This window comes from Dromaius novaehollandiae, chromosome Z (assembly GCF_036370855.1).
Source record: "Dromaius novaehollandiae isolate bDroNov1 chromosome Z, bDroNov1.hap1, whole genome shotgun sequence".
NCBI lineage: Eukaryota > Metazoa > Chordata > Aves > Casuariiformes > Dromaiidae > Dromaius > Dromaius novaehollandiae.
Genome location: NC_088132.1, coordinates 18,090,503 through 18,112,732, shown reverse-complemented (window position 1 = coordinate 18,112,732; position 22,230 = coordinate 18,090,503). Strand labels below are relative to the sequence as shown.

At 35.4% G+C, this 22,230-nt stretch overlaps 1 protein-coding gene across 8 annotated transcripts in view; it reads left to right on the top strand.

Annotated features, from left to right (window-relative positions):
* PTPRD (protein tyrosine phosphatase receptor type D) overlaps window positions 1-22,230 on the top strand; it is a 443,338-nt gene that overhangs the window by 344,204 nt on the left and 76,904 nt on the right. For all 8 annotated transcript variants that reach the window (XM_064502356.1, XM_064502355.1, XM_064502354.1 and 5 more), the window contains 3 exons: window positions 4,224-4,433; window positions 7,681-7,841; window positions 16,177-16,289. In XM_064502356.1, the coding sequence (XP_064358426.1) occupies window positions 4,224-4,433; window positions 7,681-7,841; window positions 16,177-16,289 (484 nt within the window). The remainder of the gene's footprint in view (window positions 1-4,223; window positions 4,434-7,680; window positions 7,842-16,176; window positions 16,290-22,230) is intronic.

The following is a 22,230-nucleotide window of genomic DNA, read 5'->3' as shown; positions in this document are numbered from 1 at the left end:
AAAAGGCAAAAAGGAAAATCTACCGCCCAAAGAGAATCCTTAATTAGATGTAAACACAGAACTGCACAAAGGAGAGCACGATTTTGTTACTGCTGACTAGTTGATTGAAGCCTGCATTTACTCTTGACCAGTTTCCTTTCTGTGGTCATCACGTTGATTCAAATGCAGTGACTGCTTGCTTTGATCCATTAACTTCTTCACTTTAGAAGAGCCGGATTGTAAATGCTATGCACCAGCACATGATCGTAGTCCTAGGCAACATCAAATGCGGTTATACAGTAAAATTCTCCTGACAAGATCCATACAGTAATGGAAAACTGATTTACTATTACCACCCACTTTTAACCTCCAGAAACTACAGGCAAATTCAGCAGCATTAACAGATTAAAGGATAGGTGCCAGATGACATTGAACTTTTTTGCAATTAAATTTTACGGGTCTGTGCTGCTGATTCCCATAACAAAGGGTCATTTTAATCATCCTGCAAGTTGTGGTGCATTAATCTGTATAATAGTTTGATAAAGAACATTTATTAATTCAGAAATATTTGGGTCAGGATGGGTTGTTTCCCACTTTTACTGATATAATTGAGACCACATTGTAGAATTAATGGTGGAAGAAATAAGATATGCATTGACTGGAAAATGAAAATTATTTCTGATAAAGAACTAAGCCCTTGATATATCTTTTACAATTGCCACCAATGCATGTAGTAACTACTGAGGAGGGGGGAAAAATCAGAAGCAGACAGTGACTGTACTTCATGCTCACTCATCCAGTTTCTCCTACTTAAAAGATGATTGTTTTTCTTCCTACATTAGAAAATAAGAACTGCATGTTGTTATTAGGTGTATTCTTCCTGTCAAACCTGTGAAAGCAGTTGAGCAATAAAAATATGGGGGAAAAAAACTACAAAAACTAACCACACTACTGCCTAAAAAAATACTTTCTGATGGTGACCTAAAGAAACTTGTGCATATCTTCTTTTGGTGCAGCCTCAGATGTCTGGCTAGCATCACATGGGGTTGGGCAATAGGTTTTCCAAGGGAGCATATCCCAAATGCTTTGCTTAGATAGCCTGAAGAAGATTATTTGCTGAAAACACAACTCTGGAGCGGTAAGTCCGTAAATGACTAGTCAGAAGGACTCTCTGGCCTTATTATGGCTACTGATTCCTCATGGTTCCTTGAATCTTTAGTTCTGAAAGAAGCTGAAAGATGCAGAATCTTAAAAGAGCAGATAATGGACTTGATATTAGAGGTACAATCCTTTTTTGTTAACTCAAAATTTCACTTTATTTTCGTTATAATTCAATCAAATATGTCATGTGAGTAGTTGAAAAATAAAATATTATGATTTGCAGTAAGTATTAATAAGAGTATTTCTTTATGTTTATAATCAATAGAACCTAAGTAAAAGCCTGAGTGTAAAGTCTTAAAATTTAAAAATTTAAGTGAAGTCCTGGTATAAAGTACTGCGGGGAATATACATGAAGGTAATGATATCTGGCAGTGACCTCATCTATACGTGGAATATGAATGAAGCCACAGGTTCACTTGAGGTCTATTCAGTCATGTGTAATCAATGTCACAGACCAAATTTTCATCTATACACAGAAAAATGCGCCTAAGTTTAGTTGGCCCTAGGTGACCAGCAACCACCTTTGAAAAAGTTGTACACAGTTTGTTTGACTCAGGCTAGTTGACTTTTAGCATTGACAGCCAAAAGGACAGCTTCTAAACACTTCTCCCACTGTAGTAGAGGACTTCAGCATTTCCATCTGTTAATATATACATTTTTGTTACTAATTCAGACTGCATGCTTGACTGTCTGCTGCTCCACCGCTCCACGAATAGGTGCCACCTTTTAAGAACAAACCCCCCAAACTTCCCTTCCCTCAGCAGAGCTTTTAGGGGCTGTGGCAACCTCAGTTAGAATGTGATTTGCCGTTGCCTCATGTTGCATCATTAACAACTCTACCATGACATAGGTAGCTACTAATGGATATGAAAGCAGCCTTCCTTAAAGCAACTGAAAAAAAAATTTAATATAAAATTCTCTACTGTCCTCATTTTTATATCATGCCAAGTTATTCTAGGTGCTCATTAAAATTTTTAAGAAGGGCAAAGGAGAAATATGGACTGCTGAGTGTAATAGAGGTCTGTAATGATGAACAATGAATAACGATTTTGAGTCTCAAATTTAGGAAAGTTTTTTTCACTCAGGGGATCTATTCCAGCCTGCCAGCTTTTGTATTGGAGCATGGAAGTTGGTAGAGTTAAAGGTGCATAAAACCTCTGTGGCAGAGAACAGGCTGGGACATGGTGTTACAGCTGGAAAGCAGCCGACTGCATGTCTCTGTGATGGGACAGCTTCCAAGCACCCTCCACCTCTGGAGAAGTTTGGGTCCAAGTGGTGCAGCTTGGTTCAATGTCTACTTTTAACCCAAGTCTGAGACAGGTGTTGTAATGAGAAGGAGTATTAAAGAAGTGATCAGTGTTAAAAGCTTCTGTGTCAGTAGCACAGTGAATGGTAGATTGTCTGATGTGCTTGGGAATTGTTAACTGTGTCACTGGAAAATACGAGATCCCATGTGAGGAAGGCAAGATGTGCTAGCTAAGCTGGAGTGTAACGCTGGAGAAGTGGCTGAAACTTCCCTGAGTAAGCATATTCATTAAAATGAAAATATATAGTAGAAATTGAGTTTTAATCTCTTTTTTTACTGATGTCTGTCTGGCTCTGGAGACTCGCCTCCTACTCATAAAAATAAGTGTGTGCTTACCCATTGTATTAGCTCTGTTTGTGCACTGAAAAGCCCAAAACAACTCTGTGACCTTGGAAAAATTTATGGTTGCAGTATGAGTCTATTTCTTTGGCCTTAAAACAGGACATTGAATAAGTTTCATAAGTGAAAAATGAGGGAATAGTGGAGCAGCCTTAGAAGTCATCACTTATCACCCAGGAAAAGTTCAAGCTCCTTGTAAACAAATCAAATTAATATTTGTTGAATGCCAGTATATCTAAAGTGATAAAAGGTATTGAATAAGCATTTGTCTGCTTTAATAAGTAATTCATCAGTGGATTATACCAGCAAAGCTTTATTTCCTTCATTACTTAATAGATGTTTTACAAGTTTGAGCTAGTATTCGATCTTGTTGCAAATGCTCTGATATAAATTTTAGCTTTGTTCATCAGTGAAAATATTTAATGAGATAAGGAAAACATACATTTGGAGAGACAGGTTATGCAGTTTAAATCTGGAATGTTTATGTGAGTTATGTGTGGCATGGTAGCAGACAGTATTTTCTAGTCTAGCAGTAGGAAGAAAAGTATTGTGATTCATGAGGTCCTCTTGTTGGTTCCTATCACTGAACTGTTTTGTAGTGTTGAACAAATCACGAAGCATCTGATTTTGGTGCTTTTGAGCAAATAAAATGATTGTGAATTTCATCTTTGGGACATATGCTTATAAGTCATTCCCAGAAACTTTTCTGTGCTTCCATTTATTCTTTGTGAAATAGGTTGAAAAGCAAAATTAGGTTTCCTTGAGATTTTGAGGAATTTAATATTTACAAAAGGCTTGATAATCTTCATGAGAACTGTTAGGGAAATACAAAAATATTGTTACAAAAATATTGTTATTCTTAAAAAAAGTTGTCAATATACATTTGTTTATAATTTTCTCCTAAATAGTTAATATTGAGTAGTTCATATTTCAGAATTCTCAGAAAAAATCTAAGCATGTTAAAATTCACAAACTGGGATTTTTTTCAAATTTTGCTATGTATTCACACATTTTAAATATATTATTTCAGTTACTGAGTTTTGTTGTATTAAACGGTAGATAAGAAAGTGGGTGGCATATGCACAGGAAGGGAGAAAGTACTATGCAATGACTCACTTTATTTTACACAGAAAAGGTGTATTACTTTATCAGCCTTTCTTTTTTATTTGCAAAGACAATAGTATCAGGCCCCAAAAATTGATCTAATTGACCTATGCTTGTAGTCTGAGCAGTGCAATTGCAACCTAGTATCTTATCTTAACAAGAATGGCAAGAAAGATTTTGCAAGAACTGATATAGTGATACTGACATGCCCCATGAAATTGTATTTTTGTAGTTTCTGGCCGTGAATTAAATTTTCTCATTACATTGTCAATAAGTTGCATTAATCTTTCTGTTTTTGCTTTCTCTCTCTCTTTCCTCTCCCCTCCTTCTAAAGCTGCTTAAGGAGATATCTAGGAAACGCAGAAGCATTCGTCTTGGGAGGGAAGTTGAATTAAAGCCATATATTGCAGCTCACTTTGAAGTTCTTCCTACGGAGTTCACATTGGGGGATAAAAAGCATTATGGTGGCTTTGAGAATAAGCAACTCCAGAGTGGTCAAGAATATGTCTTCTTTGTGTTGGCTGTAATGGAGCACTCAGAATCTGTAAGTTAGTACTGGTTTTTAGTGCCAAATTTACCTTTCCATAATCATCAGAACATTTTTTCAATGCTTATTCCACTTCCCAAAAGCTAGGTGCCTACAGCATATGTCAGTGTCTCAGAAGTCAGCGATTCCTCACCTACTTCCAGTTAATTCCTTGAAGTTACCTTTTTTGTTTGTATCTTAATGTGTTGCTTATGTGTGTAACAGAACGCTAAGGATCACCTTTTTTTAGGTCTGTTCTGATCCTTTGGAAATTACAGTCCCTGCTATTTGAGATCATTGACACAGTTACCGAGCATGAACTTCCCAGTAGCATCTCCCCCAGTGTCTTTAACAAAAGAGTTCCTCTTTTGCCTTTGGACTAACACGGAATAGCAATGCTGGTTACCAAGAATTCTTGGAAAGATCTGTTGAATCAGAGACATGCACAGCTAGCTTCTTTAATTATAGTAATTTATAGTAATTTCCTCCCAACTTTATCAGTGAATTGTTAGAAAGTTAGAAAATAATTCAATAATACAGAGAATTCCTGAGGTGAGCTAAATAATGAGCTGTCATTCCTCTTTATGTAATTCATTTTGTTCTCATGGTCTTTTATGCTTGAGTTAATCTAGCTGTGTGTGAAGTTGTTAAAAAAATAGTAATTAGACAAAGACAGAAATAGGACTGTTGAAAGAAGTTACAATACACACTAACATTTTAACATGCAATGTGTTACATGGTACCTTTCTAATTGGTTCCGAAACCTGACAGCTAAATTTCCTGGGATCAGCCACTTGAAACTATTGCACCAATAATCTGAATTCTAGTCAAATATTTCCTGTGTGTAAGGCCTACACCCCTAAAATTGCTTTTTTGATCTCAAAAGAGTTTGCTTACTTAAATGTATGGAGGAGTTAGTTTTGGTTAGTAAACTGTTATATATATGACTTCATTTTAAAATACAATAAGTGCTTCCACCGATATCTAATATGGGTCAGAAGTTTCCTTTTCACTTTTGACAGTGGCTGCAAAGAGGAAGAATTCCAAAGACAATGCATCATGAAGTTTCAAAACAGACATACTAGACAGATTTTGGCTATAAAGTTAGAGGTCTAAATATCTGTGTGAGAAACACATGTACTAAGATTTATCTTTTCAATACAAAGTATTGTTTCTTATTTAATATTAAATATTAATTAAGGCATTGATCCTTCAGATAACTTAGGTATTATTACTTTTTTAGAGAGAAATCAGGATGGAAAAGCAGGAATAAATACGGTTGTAAAATCACAGATTATAAGCCTGGTATAACAAAATATATCCAAGGGCCTACTGTTGTTACAGCTCTTCAAAGGCACTTCCCACAGGTGGGAAACATCTGATTTAGCCTGACAGCTACAAGATTTATGTGATGACTAGTGTGAAATTGCCACAGAGAGCAAGAGTTCATAAAAGTGAACTTCCACTTCCAGTGTCCCAGTATATCTGTTCTGAATATAGCGGTGTATTTTTCGGGGGGGGGGGGGGGGGGGGCGGAGGGGAAGGGAAGGGGGAGCTGCAAATCCTACAGAGTTGTAACCTGCAAAGGATATTTCTTCCTGTTATTGAAAATACATTTTTTCTGTAAAGTTTCACCTTAAGAAAACACGCCCTTAATACATGTAGGATAGAAATTAAAAGCAAGATTCTGTTTATTAGAGAACAGGTAGTAAGTGGTCCTGCTGTCATCCCTCTGTAGCATTTTGGTCTGCCTGCTCCAAAGGAAGAGGCTGAATACCAAGATGATCTTACGCAGCCATGTTTCTCCCATCTTTGCAAGAACACTGAAGCTGAGAAATATCTCCGTCAACTTAGGCGTTTCAGGGAATGCACGTGGAGATTTCCCCAATTCATAAACAGTGATCACAGGCTTTTTAATGTTTGGTTATTAAAAAGAAGAAAAAGATTGCATTTCATTGTCATAGGTGTTAGCTCAGTACCAGTTAGTGTCAGTGCCTCATCCTTTCCTGGCCTGGTCCTGTCTTTCACCCTAAACCCAGGTTCCGTCCTAGACCAAAGTCCAAAAAGAGGACAAATTAAGTGTAAAACACTTTTGCTTTGATGTCACTTGTCATGGCTTAGGGCAGGTTTCAGAAGACAGTGTAAGCATGGCTCCTCAGCCCTCACATTTCATAATCCTTACTCTAGAATTGACCAGAACCCAGAAGTAAAGGAAAACTCGTCTCTTTCCCTCATTATCTTGTCTTACCTCAGCTGGCATTCCTGACCCAGTACTAAATCAAGCTTTTCAGTCCTTTGCCAGAACCGTAGCTCTGTTCCTGGTTTACCACTGGCAGAGACACACCAGCAAAGACCAGGAATAATTATAAACCCTTCTCTGCTTCTGACTTTATCGTAGCTCAGAAATCTTTACGTGATCTGGTTTTAGAGGGCTGGCTGCTCAGCCCCACCTGTCTGTAATTTTAACTCAGCACTCAGCCATGGATCACGCGTTTCAGGTCAGAGGAGAATAAAAGCTAGTGTTTTCTTCTTATCACAGCTGTTATTCTAGGCCAGCTGGCTTCACACAACCCGGTAACACATAAAGATTTTTGACTGCTCCAGTTGGTTCCTAATTCTAATTCCAGGCCTGAGTATTTAGAGACTGTCAATATTTACATTCCCTTCATATTCTTCAGTGGCTTTTCCTGTTGTTCTCTCTTAAATTCAGCTAGTCTCCGTCTTATGTAAGAGCACACTATTTCTTTAACTCTGACCAAATTGCATCCTACTGTTGCCATGGGGCTCTTTTCTGGGAACCTCTTACATTTAGTCCACTTCATTACTACCATGTAGTATTTTCATTCTTTCATAGCTATTATTTCATATACTTTGCAGGAAAAAACACTGTTAAGACAATATGAAATAAAAAACAAAACAACCCCCCCCAAACAAACAAACAACTCCTGGGTTATAGTCCTTGAATTCTCTAATTCTTCACTTTCACACTCCCTGCTTGGGTTGTTAAGACTTCCACAAAGGACTGTGTCACCTCATTTGCCTGTAGACCACTTCTCATATGTGGAGCACAAAATAAAGATAACAGTAACAGCACAACATTCAGTCTGCAAGTTTTTATGCTGCCTGACTTGGAAAAAAAACAGTATTTTTTTCATTGCTATGTTCGTCACCTCATTATTTTATATACATTTATTTTAGATATAGGATATTCATTATCTTAAATACACTCCTTTATCATTAAGTAAGATTTATTTTGTTTGTATAGACAATGTATGCAACCAGCCCATACTCTGATCCTGTTGTGTCAATGGACCTCGATCCCCAACCAATTACAGATGAGGAAGAAGGCTTGATCTGGGTTGTAGGACCGGTTCTTGCTGTGGTGTTTATCATCTGTATTGTTATAGCTATACTTCTTTATAAAAGGTAAGTTTACCTTTTAGTTCTTTTTCAGTGTGTACCTTTCTGATGAATTGGCCATTTTTTGATATCGCTCCACACTACATAATTTGTACTACAATAATAATTGTCATTCTCTGGGAATTACTATATGTATTAATGGTTTCCATAACACTGCAGATATTTTATTAGATTTCTGACTGGAGGTAAAATTTCCAAAATTATAGGCACATGGGTTCATTTTTCTGCTGATGACATTGTGTTAACATTTCTGCATTTAAATATTTTTTCTTCTTTAAATATGTTTGTGAATAAAATGTACTTGCATATAAATATGTACAAAATGAACACATTTGAATTTTTAAGTCTTATTTTTAGGACTGTAATAGTAATACTTTAGAGGTTATATTCAGCTTGATGTTAAACATGACTTTCATCTCCTCTCAAGTAATTTGAGTTTTTACTTTTGACAGTTGGCCTCAATTTGGCAACATATCTATATGAATTTGAAGCTCTGAATTGTGAGATTAAAGAAACATCAGTAGCTATTTTCTACTAATCTTGCAATCAGATCACACTTGGCTTACTCTTCTTTTACTGTCCAGGATTCATATGTAGGTTTTCCATTACACAAAGGACTTTCCTATGCCTTACAACCTACTGGATGCAGACTGTGTATTATGCCTTAATTTATACACAACAGCTTTTTAAAATGTAAATGAGTACACAGGGGCCAAGATACTGAATCAAAAGCATGGTATAAAAAACATAAAGATTATTTTAATATTTAGATTTTTTCTCCAAAGCATTTTTGGAAAACATACTTATACAGCATAATTAGAGAATACTGTAAACATGCAGAACTTTGTCTTTTTTTTTCTTTTTTAAGATAATTTCATTAAATTGAGCCTAAAACTAATGGCTATAATTCTATCACCTGCTGAGAAATATTTAAATCTTGCTAGTTATTACCCTGTATTTTTTTTTACTACCCTAAGTATACACAGTCAAAAACATCTGAAGTTGCATGCCAACGGGCTTTAGCTTTTGGGAAGAGAAATTCTCTGTTCAGCAGTTGGAAAAAAAAAAAAAAAAAAAAAAGTCAGTCTGGAAGTAACCTGAGCCAATGTAAATTCTAAACAGATATTTATAAGAATGTTCTTCAGGGTCATAATCATACTGCAGCATAGTAGATGGTCTGTTACTTGCAGATGTTATGTCTCCTGAAGGTTTCTATTAGTACCTACTGTCTCAGGCAATCTAATTGATTAATAACCAGTGAACCTCTGTTTGTGCCTGTCTGTCACTTCAAAAACTGGTCTTTAGAGATGCACTAAACCTGAAATACTTCTTTTTTCTGACTATTCTGGTGTATTAGAAATAAAACTTCTCCCCTACTACAAAACAAATGCAAAAAGTGGATATAAAGCAGATGTGTAACTGCTTCTGCACTTATTGCCATTTATGGAGCCATAATTACAACCTTCACATTCTATTACTAAAAAATTGTAGGCATATTGAACAAATAAGCAGGTAAAATTTGTTCATCAGTAGTGTGAAGAGAATGTCCTACATAGACAATGGGGGACACATTTTCCATCTGTTATTTACTGGTAGTACCAGAGCTATTTGCGCAAGTGGCCATTTATATTTATTTTATTTTGTTTCAACTATAAGATACAAATTGTTAAACTGCATCATTTTAGCAAATTCCCTCTGAGAAATGATTGCAGTTCTACCAATGTGTGATCACCTGTACTAGAATAACTCACTGTTGTAAATATAATGGCACAATCTAAATTGGTATCACTCAAGCTTAAGGTATTATACTCTGACATTGACAAAAATATTATACCCACATGGTTAAAAAGTAATACCTTATGTCATAAGAAATCTACACAGATAAGACCTGACAGGGACACAAATCAGATAAAAAGAACGGTGGAGCAAGTTAAAAAAGAATAAATTAAAAACACCACTCACTCCTGGCTTTCTGCTTCCAGAAGACAGTTTTTCATATATTATTATGATGAGTAATTTATAAATGCTTAACCATTAAAAAATGCACAGAAGAGATTCAGATTTTGAAGATTCTTTTTTTACTGGAGGGTCCCACTCCATTAGATAATTTTCATTAATTAAAGCAGTCTGGCTATGTGCCATCAAATCCAGAAGTAATATACAGGGATTACACTGTAACATGTTAACAAATCTGAATTGTTTTATTAAGCCTAAGGAAGGGATAAAGTAAATAAGAATGTAGATTTTGTAAGCATATCTTTATAGTTCATTTTAGTCTTTAGCAGGAAGACAGGAAGAGTGACATGCAATAATGGGTCAATGCAGAAATAACACTATTCAGTGGAAACACAAGTAGAGTTGGTTAAGAGATGATACTTCCATGCAGATAAGTTCAGAATTTTTCTATTGGTAAAAGACAAAATAGTTATAATGTTGGAATTCTTCACTAAATTAAACAAGAAATATTTTATTTTGAGGCTAAAATTTTGTCTTTCTACTGTTTTAATGTAGTACAGACATGTAAATGATGAAATTGAAAAAAATACTGAAGTAACTGAAACTGATGGATTTCTCTAAAAAAGTAAAATCAGCTTTTTCAAAAAATAAACTCTTAAGGAAGGCAATGTTCAACATGTTTTAGATATATACTTTATAAAAATGAACACATCTTGAACACATTTGCCAAGAAATCAACTGTGGAGAAGGAGAAATAGCAGAGTTTGACAGAACCAGTAATATACATGTGAATTTAGAACAATATTTTTGCACTGCCAGAAAATTTACCAAAAAAACCTATAGATAGCCTGAGTTTAAGACAGAAACAGAACAAATCTATGTTTCTAAGGGCTTAAGGAATCTTTCGCTCCTGAGAAACAGGAAGTTATCTATAACTAGATGTTTTTCTGGAGTATGCAGCAGCCTGTGGAAAGCATAGATTCAGGCTAACAGCTGGAGTTTGAGAACTTTATTGTCTGCAGAATGGCAATAATTAGACAATACAGTAGGGATGTTTAACATAGTATTTTGAGAAAATAATAAAATGTAATAATCCGAATTAACTCTGTTAGAGGGAATTACAATGGCTGCCAGAGTTGGATATGGCCAAAAATGTAAAATAACAAAATAGTAAAATGAGAAATATTCATGTAGATGGCAAGTCTACAAAGATATATTTCTGAAACACATTGAATGTAACAGGTATGTTGGGGAGAAAAGAAAATGAAGGACAGATCACACCTGCCTATTCCAAGAAAACATGTGTGAAAAATATTAAAAAGGAGAAGATGAGGGTGGGAGATTTGGGGTAGGAAGAAGGCTATGTCTTTTGAAGTGTAAAGGGTGTAGTAACTCTGATAATGGTGAATTGTGCTTAATTCCCCTTGTCCATAGAAGTCGTCATGAAGAGACATAGACTGCTAATCTCATGATTTACAATGCTAATTTTTCATTTTAATTTCATTCATAGAGAAAGGAAGACTGCAATTTATAAAAGGAGGAGAAGCCTTGCCCTCATTTAAAACAGCAGATGCTATCACAGATAGTGTGGATAAGTTGTCTGGGTCATTGTGTAGCACATAAGTTATCCAAAGACTAGGAGTACATGTTTGACCTCTTTATTTTATTGGTCAGTTTGTACCAAAGCTGTTGCAGTAGTTATTAATGGAATGCACAAAGGCAGTTGCTACAGCATTCGCTTCTCTTAAAAGCTGAAAGCAAACATATTCCATAGAAACGTTTTTGCGTCATGTATCAGAATGTAGCCAAAAAGTCACCTCAGCTTAGTACTTAACAGAAATAGATGGGAAGAATACTGAGCAGTACCTTTTGTTGTCTTTGGATATGCTGCAATGTTATGTCCCATATGACTGAGGCTGATTAATGCGCTGAGTGTGGAAGAGCTGGCAGAACCACGTAATCACAGAGTCGCAGAGATTGGCAGGCACCTCTGGAGATCCCTGGAGACCTAGTCCAACCCCCTGCTCAGAGCAGGTTGCCCAGAACCTGTCCAGTCAAGGTGGGAATATCTCCAAGGATGGAGACTCCATAACCTCTCTGGGAAGCCTGTTCCAATGTTTGATCACCCTCGCAAAAAAAAAAAAAAAAAAAAAAAAAAAAAAAAAGGCTTTTTCTTCAGTTTTGGTTGAATTTTCTGTATTTCAGGAATGGAACTGAACTGACTTGACTAGTGACCAGTTCAGTATTTTCCTTCACTGGAGGCAGTGATACCGCTCTGCAGTCTTAATGAAGGAAGGGTAATCACTGTGGGGTGGAGGGTGGGGGATCTTTAACCTGCTAGACAGAAATCTAAACCTTCAAATGCAGGGATACAAGTAAATTAACTAAATGTAACTTTCTTTTTGGTCATATTTTTTTCTTCAAGAAAGTAAAATTTTTGCTGGTTCAAGCATGAAATAAAATATAGGAGGTAGTAAGATTTATATGCAAAATATCAAACAAAGGCAAGCACTTATCCAGATATAGAGCCGGTACAGGCTAAGTCTCCCTTAGAGGCAATACCTAACTATTACAATGATTGTTTGTCTGAGTCACAGTTTATATCCCAGGCTGTTTTTGATAAAGCAGTAAACCCTGCTGCACCCTACGGGTTAGGGAAACCCGGAGTAAATCCTTGACTCACTTCTGAATGTATTGTATATGTTCAGTTATACTGGATTTAGATGGTAAGGAAATCAATTAATGAATGTTACAGAGATCAAAAATGTTCAGTGCATCTCAGAACCTGCCAAGCTAAAAAGAAACTGTATATGTCTGAAGCATCTTAAAAAAAAAAAAAAAAAGAAAAGAGAAAGAAAAAGTTCTGAATTTTTGTGGCTATTCTTCATATTTTTAAGAAATCACAGATTCTCTAACTTCAGCCTATCATTGATATAGGATGAAATATTGCTCATTAGAAGTTTTTCGTGAGTCAGTGTTGTTTGTGGAGTGTTCTTCCATTCTTAGGGGAAAGAAATTACAGTTTTTTGACATGTTTTATCTTATTTACTTATATAAGTGCAGCTTTTTGATTTGGTTCAGAAGAGAAGAACCTTAGCTTGAATCTTTGGAATGTACTGAACTTTGGGACCTGAGTAAAGGCCCTGAATCTTGAGCTATAAGAAAAAAACTATTTCTAAAAGAAAGAGATATTAAAAAAGCACAAAAATCAAGATTGGGGAATGTTTAGTGACAGCGAAGGGCACTATAAGGACTTTACTACATGTGAGTAATATGATCATTCTAGACCTCTGGTAAAAGGGTTCATAGCGTCTCTTGTTATTCTAGTCAATAGAAAGATACACAGACAAAATTCTGTGTTTATAGTGATTGTGCGTAGTAGAACCTGTTAACAGGACCCGATAACGTGTTTTCTCTGTTCAGCTTATCTTTATAGAACATAGAACACTATAGTTCTATATAGATCACTGTAGATCTCTAGCATGTGCTGTTCCCTCTGAAGCTAAGAAGGTGCTTAATAGTTCATTGGGAAAAGATTCATGATAACCTTACTTGTCATGGCACCTTTAAAAATTATTTCTGCCACTTTATTGTCTGGTTTTGTAGAATATACTTAAAAGTCAGCTTTTTTCTTTTCTTTAATTTGTTTCAAGTCTTAGACTAGCTCATGTACTTACCCTTCCCTTTCTGCCTCTTCTCTGACCCCCTCCTCTCTCTAGAAATTTCTTCTCTCTAAATGCACTTCAATCTAAAGATTTCTCTGCACCTCAGATGGAGGTTTTGCCAATGAAATGTTAACTTCGATAACTCAAATTATAGATCCATTTTCCATTACCTTACTGGTTAGAATTTGAGGCGACATTATGTTGTGAACAGTATCTGAAAAGATATATGAGATTAACACAGAAATGTTTTCTTCAGCAGCAGAAGGTTCTCTTTGAACTTAACCTTGTGTCCTCCATTTATTCTGTGATGCCAAAGCATTAAATGTTTTGATGAACTGTCATTTCCTAATTTGTGTTAGTTATGTATATTCACTGTAAGACAACATTTCTTGCATCTCCTGTTGTCATGGTTACTCTTTTTGCTGCTGGTCAACTAACATTTAACCTTTTTTCCTCTCTTTGCTGCATTAAAATGGAGCAGTAAACCTGACAGGTGAGAAGTGAAAAGTAATCACTCTCCATTTATTCCAGGAAGGGAAAAAGAGAAAAAAGACATTTATCATGATAATGACCTAAAACAGAATGTCTATCAATCTAAATGAATGTAGGTAGTAAAGTTCGTAACATGAAAGCAACCTCAAAGTGTTTGTTTCAGATATTTTATGTTGTTTACAATGCTGAAAAGTAATGCAGCACATACAGTCAAGTTCACTGGGTTTTTTTTCTGTTTCTGTAAGGTACATTTTCAGGATATGTTTTTTTCCTTAGCGGATTTTTCTGCATGTCCCATGAGCATCACATGATCAGAAACAGTTGTGATGTCTGTGTGGTCTGGAAAGCTACAAAAGCCAGAATGATCCTAAGTATAATCATAAATAATAGGCCCTTGCATTGTCTTATAGTAAGTGTTCAAAATACTTATGTGTATGATTAGAAGATATTTTAGTGCTTTTAATGTATGAGTAATAAGTTGTGCTGCCACCAGTGACTTGCAGTGGCAGAGTTATGTGTGGAAAAAAGGTATATGGGCTGTTCCACTCGTCCGTAAACTTCAGGAGTAAGAATACAGATAAAAATATTTCTGAAAATGGAAGGAAGCATTACACACCTTTACTTGAGAAGAAAGAGCAGTGGGATATTGTGCTGCTGTAGTAGCTCAAAAGTTATGAAAGAATTGCAAAGGAGTACTTCCATAAAAATCGAAAAAGAGTAAAAAACAAAATAATCAAGTTTAAATCTATATAGCTTCACTAAAGGGGAGGTAATATAGATGTTAGGAATTTACCAGAGAGCAAATGGAACATTTTTGTAACAAAACATTTTTTTTCTTTTCCATAAAATCATGGAACCAGTAACTTTCAAGCAACAAGCAGAATTCCTGCCACCATGTTGTTGTTTGGCGTCTGTGCACAGTCTTTGAAATCTTCAGCGTTATGGAACTTTCACTGAATACCAACAGGTGTTCAGCATTTCAGGAACAGTGGGAAATCAATTGGAGCATTTTTAAGAGGGAGCCCAGCAGAGTAGTAAGAGATTTAGCACAGCTACATTGGGAGTCACTTAGAGAAAAAAAAAAACAAGTGACATACTAGATAAAATATAGGACACCTGAAAAAAGATTTAGCTGTAGTAACCCTTAAAATAATCTCAGTTTTCTTTTCTGAAAACTAGCTCTCTGCAGCTTTTTCTGTCTTCATTTTATAGTACATGAAGAATATCAACCATTTTGCATTTTCATTCAGGAACTCATAGAGAATAAGTGATGAGAGATTCCACTTCAAATTCAAGCAATAAATTTCCAGATTCCTAAATGAAAATGTGAAGGTGTAGATATTCTCCATGTAATATAGTTTTACATGTTTTACAGCAGAAAATGATACTCTCAAATGCGGGGAGTCCATTTAAGCAGAGCGCTCAGAATCAAGACAGACATAGACTCCACTTCTCTGTGCAGATTGACAAGACTAATAAAATTTCACAGAAAATGTAGCTTAATTTGATCGGAAGCATTCAGATAAAATCAGAGCCTTCAATACGCAGGTGTGATCAGATGCCTTAAGGCTGTGTAGTGCACTCCTTACAGAGATGAAATACAGCAGAACAGATTCTCATTTCCTAGAAAGGAATCAGGAACAGTCTTCTGCACTGTTCTCTGTCATCTTAGAAGTGCCTAAAGAATGCAAGTTATTTGTTAGAAAGCAGTTCAGAGCTGTGTATATAAAATAGGAAGTATTCAGTGATAACAACTTTTCATGTTATTTTTTAATTACAACCTGAAGATTTGAGTAACTATATTTAATAAAGCTGTAGCTAGCTAGCTTTTAGAATAGAGATAGTGTGGAGTTTTTTTAAGTTTCATGTTATATCTTCATTATGCTGGTGCCTAGAATGATGATCTAGAGGATCAGTCTGCAATAATGATCAGAATGCAATAATTTTCCCAGTGACATTTTTATATTTTATAAATTAAATTATAAATTTTATTTTTAAATATTTTATATTTAAATTCCTCTTACCTCTGCATGTTGTACCTACCTTCTTACCATGCATAATTATTTTACCTTTAGACTGGATGAAACACTCTTTCAGAAAGAAGCATCTCACTTTTAGACTATAATGATTAAAGACTCAGGTGCCTGAGTCTTTATTTATATATATTATATATTTATATAGTCAAGACCTCAGCTCTACGTTTATATGTATTGACTTTCTCCACGCAGGAAGAGGGCTGAATCTGACTCGAGAAAGAGCAGCATACCCAACAGCAAGGAGGCTCCCTCTCACCATCCCACAGACCCAGTGGAGCTGCGACGCCTTAATTTTCAAACTCCAGGTAAGAGACAGTAATCCTTCACTGAGCACTATGCGATGACACACTATGAACAGCAGTACTATTAGAGAGCAGAAAGGTTGATTGTTTAAAGAAACGTATTTTGATTGCTTATGAAATTTCGCACAACATATTTCTTCCCCAGTTTTGGAGATAAAATCTTTAATTTCTTTATATAAAGAAAAGTCCTGCATGAAACAAAATTATTGTTCTTAAGAAGAATACCCAAAAAGTTGCATGCTATGTGTGGATGTGTTTTATGTGCTCTGATGGCAAGTTAAACTGAAGAATATTAGAAAATATTATTGGGAAAATATGTCCCTCTATTTATTAACTGTATATTTATGACTCCTTCTTTGTAAATAAGCTTCCGTCATATCTACTGCATGATCAGGTAGTCCATCAACATCACTGGAAGTTTCGCTGCATTGCAAATGTACAATACAGAAAAGAAATACTAGATAGATAAACGGTCCTCTCTTTTGAAATCAGGCTGTATGCTAGGTTCAAAGAACATATTAATAAGTCAGTAGTCCTGAAAGGTAGAAATAACACCCTGCAGAATATTTTATTTACCATTTTCTTCTTTTATTTGTTAAGCATTGTTTTCTCAAAGCAGTTATCTTAATAGTCACGAAACATCAGGAAAGAAAAACATCAGGAGAGAAATATTTAAAATAGTATTGGTTTGTATGAGTTGATATTTTATTTTTAAAGTTGTCTGTATTTTGATCATGATGAATTCTAGGAGACTTGTTATCTATTACCATATGCTTGCATGGGGCCCACTCTGATTCTAATTACTTATCAAATCTTCATGATTTATCCAGAGCATTGTTTTTGTCAAATTTATTACACTGAGCAGAATGATAATAATAATAATAATCAATTTAGGCTTGTAAAGGCAGGAAATTAAATATTTGAGATTTTGAGAGATTAACTGAAGAAGATGACATACAAAATATTACAAAGGGGTTGACTGAGCTAGCAAATCTCTTTCCAGTCTTTCAAACTGGGTACATTAGGATCGTGTTGCCTCTATAGGAGTTGATCTGCAGAACAATGCAGTTGGGGCTCAAGCCCCAACATCCACAGGCAGAGGGGGAGAGAGAAGAGTCTGAAGGCTTGCGGCTTACCTCGGATTTGCTCTACTCCATTTTGGCAGGTTGAATGCTCTTTAGCATTTGGAGCCCGTTAGGTGTGTTTGTGGAGTGCATCTTCTCAGTTTCATCTGAATCCAGGAATTTGGTCAGTGTGTCCTGGGACCTCTCCACAATATGAAACTAAGTGCAGTAAATGAAAATGATTGAAAGATTTGATTCAAAATTGTGCTTCTAATCAAGACTGGAACATTAATGTAGACTAACACTTGCTTACTAAATGTTTCCTGAGATATCAAACAGTTTCATCACTAAGTTTTCAAGGTTTCTACAGAGATAGAAGTAAACATACAAATGTTTAAAATGTGAAAATAAAAATTGACAGTTCTCACAGATTACTTTTTACCAAAGCAAGTCATTAACTGTATACTAAGAAGTGTGGATGACTTAATAGTTAGGTATGTAAGGATCATTTTCTGATATCTGTGTTTAAATGTGGAGTCTTATCTATTCATTTATGGTTTGTCATGTGTTAGAATAAAATGTGTGAAGAAAAAATTCTGCCAATTCATACTAACATTTCATTTAAATGGCACATGTAGCCGCTACAGTTCCACCTCATTGATCTGAAAAGAACTGGAGAGGAATAGATGTGTACCTCTCTTTGTAGTGCTATAGTTTGTCTGTGAAGTTGGCAGTTTTCTGTGAAGCTAGTTGAGCAGAGCATCTGCAATTCATTTCTATTATGAGGTCTCTTCCTTGAAAGTAAACCTTTTTTGTAAAATGAAGGCTTACAAATCTTAAAAAAAAATATAGACCAGAAATGAATTTATGATCCTCTTCTTCTGTTATTGTAGCACCTAAGACCCCTCGTCTAAGATCAGGCCGTTATATTATTCAGCATGCAAACAAATATCAGGGAAAAAAATCCTACTCCAGGAGATTTGTCTTGCTATTTAATAGTTCTTAGGATGAAATTTTAGGCTCAGTGAAAAACAGATAAAATTCCATGCTATCAGAAGCAGAAATTCAGTTTATTAACTTCAATTAGGACTACCATTTCTTTTAAGAAGTCCAGCAGAGCATCTTGAGAGTCTTTACTGTAGATTCAGATGATTGAGCTGAATTTATCTTAGGCACTTTGGTTCTGCAGGAATGTTTATCCAGCTCCATCCAGTAACACACCATGACATACCATTCCAGGCAGAGCCAGAGAGAGGAACTGCAGAAGGACTCTAAATTCAGGATGATGGTTGTGGTGGTGGTGGTGGTTCTTTTACTACCAGCAGTATTATTAAGTTATCTACCATTTAAAAAAAAAATAGCCATCAGTTGGGGCAAGTCAGGCAGGTGAGAAAAGGCGTTGATGTTGGTGTTGTTATGTGCTTTTGGGTGGGATGGGGGGGGTTACTGAAATGTATGCAATATCCCTCATACAGTGCCCTTATCTACTCTGCAGGATGCTGCCATTTCTGAACACTTTTGCCAACAGATGAATTAAATGACAGAGTGGTGAATGTACTTTAATAGTCAGCATACATGAAGTCGATGCAACTCCACTAGGATAGATGATTCGGCATCATTATTATAATTTATTCATTTAGACTGTGAAAGTATCCACAGGCTTTCCAGGCACACTATTGCTTCCAAAAACATATATATATATATATATAATGCAAAGAACCCAAAATGTAAACTAAGAGGGGAGAAAAATTTAAGTTACATTGATGTATTTAGATTGCCAGTTTCCACTGGGAGAGATAAATGAAACACTCCTATCAAAGACAAAGTTGTCATAAGCTTTAATCCTTTTAAGGATTTCTAAACAGCCTCTTTTCAAAAATTCCTGAAATAATGTATTTTTCTGAGACGGGGTCTGATCAGATATGGCTATCAGGATAATTTGAAAATAGATTTCCTGCTGTGGTAAATTTGAATTTCTGATCACAAGTACAAAATATTCTTGATAGAGATGTTTAGATATAACTGTGAAAGACATTATAAGAAAGTAATATTTTATTCTTGTTGATGTCAGTGCAGTTATGTTAGCAACAATTAGAGTGTATTAGTCATGAAATTGCTGATTCAGTATGAAGATGTCATGAAAATTAATTCTAAACTACCAGAACAGTAAATCTCTTACGTACCTATCATTTTTTCTTGCCCTGCAAATAAAGAAGTGCATTCCTCACCTATCTGTTACTTAACTAAATTGTTTTTTATCTCACCTTTTCCATGAAGGGTCAAATTCATCTCTGGCTTTACTTCTCAGTGGATGGAATAACTCCACGGATAAATTTGACATTTGTCTTGACATTTGGAATAGCCCACAGTTCTACATCTGAGAATAAGATCCCATGTCCATATGTGTTTTCCAAAAAATGTATATTTGTTAGATAAGCCCATATGCCAGTGAGTGGGTCACAGCTGTGCCAAGTTTTCTTTGAGTAAATATTAAAATACCCAATCTCTCAGTAGCATAAGGGATTTCATTTATGTGGCTGTTATTCTTCCGGAGCTGGAGTGGCTACAGGAAGGTCATCTACCTTCTTCCCATTCTATAATTTTCCTACAAAATATGAGATTAAATTCATTAACCTATTTTGCAAATTTTATAAGTCAGTAAGCCATATGGGAGGCTAAGGATAGAGAAGGAAAAGGAAAATGATTAAGCACTCACAAAAGGTTTCATAAAATGGGGAAGCACTGGTTTGTGTAGAGGAAAATAACTGATGTTAAGTGCTTTGAGTGGGTTATGAGAGACCTAAGGCTCTGAGAAAGACTTCAGTCTGCCAATCAGGCAAAGAACTAGACTGAGTCATTCCTGAAAAGTGACTGTTTTTTCCCTCATTTAGGTACAAAATGTGTCACACTTATAAGTAATTTGTGTAATTGTGTGCCAATTAAACAATTATCTCATTATCTCTTACCAATTATATAAGATGCTTTGAAATATAAGAAAAAAAATTATTACAACTCTGAGTTAAACATTCTGGGTTTTGTTCAATAAGTAAATATTCATGAAACACTTCTTCAGTGAGTTTCAAAGGAAGTTACACTAACCTATTTCCAAGATAAGGCAGAAATAGAGTAAAATGAATTCCAGAGGAAAAAGCTGTAAATAATAAAAGTGGAAAAGGTGGTGTTTGGATTTATTCATCTGCCTTGCAAGTTAGCAGGGAAGTTCTTTGTTTAATTTATGTATGCAATTTCTGTTTATGAGAATCATACCAATACTGAAGGAAAAAGTGGGATTTGTCTACATGGTAGAAATCAACTGGAACAGCTTTCCCAAGATTAATTACCCTATACATAGGTCTGCATGTGAACTTGATCCACATGAAGGATTTAAGCTGATCACCTTTAGTGGCATTTAGGTTTTGAAGAGCAAATGGCATGTGCTTCTCAGGTGTGCCACTTGGTTGCCGCCTTACCTAGAGGCATTCAAACTCTGCTTAGCTGGGGATGGGGTTGAAAGTTCTACTCCTTGCAAGAGTTTTTTTTTTTTTTCTTTAGGATTTTAGCCGATGACTTTTCAACATTGTATTTTACAGTTTTGCAGCAGGGTCTCAAAGCTAGGGTTCCCCGTTTTTCAGTATAGAGAGTTTTTATGCCTCACTCTGCGGTGTGAATTTCACCATGAGGCTACAGAGCTGCTGTGGCTTCTTTGTAGATTTAAGTCTTTGATGTAGAATAAAGCTCACTTTTATTCCAAAATAATTAATCCACTTTTGGAGAACGTCAGTTTTTCTTGAATAAGAGTGACTTTCTTCTTGATTAAGAGTGACTTTATTCTGCAATATCATATGCACATGTGTAACTACTTTGGACTAGTTATTGCATCATACTTCCCTATAGCTAATCTTGTAAATTTACCTTTATATGCAAGATGTAAGATCACTCTCTGGGTTAACAGTAACTGTAGTAAAAAGGAATTTTATAGTGCAGGTGATTCCTTTGTCATATATACTAAAGGCATGCTTGATAAATATTCATGGATGCTAAATTTCTACTGACATCAGGGTCATCTTTTATCTTTTCCATTTGCCATGTCCAAATTTTACATATGTATTTCCTTTTACTGTTCTGAGAAGAGAAGGAACTACTTCCTTACTTTTTCTATACTGGGAATTAAATCAGTGTAGATTTTTTTTAATGTGTTAATAAATAAATATGAATATATAAATATGTATTGAAATAAATGAGTCTTTAAAATCACAGAATGTTAATTTGATGTGGACCTCAAATACAGCTCATTTCATAATCAATTATCTGTGAAGATAATATGTCACATTTTCAGTTCATCTGGATTTTAGACTTCATTCTAACAGCTATGCATTCCATTTAATTTCTAACTCATTTTTTTCTTATTCGTGGTGAGCAAGTCAACCTAGAGGTCCAAGTTTAATAAAGATGTGCTTCATAGATATTTTGAAAAGTGCTTAACATGAAAGCCTCAGAAGAAACAAACAAAATCCTAATGTAGCACACTAACAGCAAGGACACTTATTTCAGTGGGCTAAAGGAATACACTTTACAAGTTTAATGGCTGGATAAATTATGCAGATAAATTCTGACCTTATTCTCTCAGTTGTGCATTGGAATTGTGGCACATATGGTTTCCCATGTCCCTTAGCTGTGTGTTTACCACAGAATAACCAGCAGATATTTCTACACTGTAATTAAACCATACATTCTTGTTTTATTCATGCAGAGGTGTTACTACTAGGCTGCATAAGATCAATCATGTTTGGCAATCTTTTGCCAAATCTAGAAAAAAAGGCTGGCTGTGGATAGATTTTCAGCTGTGCTTTGCATGATTTTTTTTCTCCATTTGATTTTTT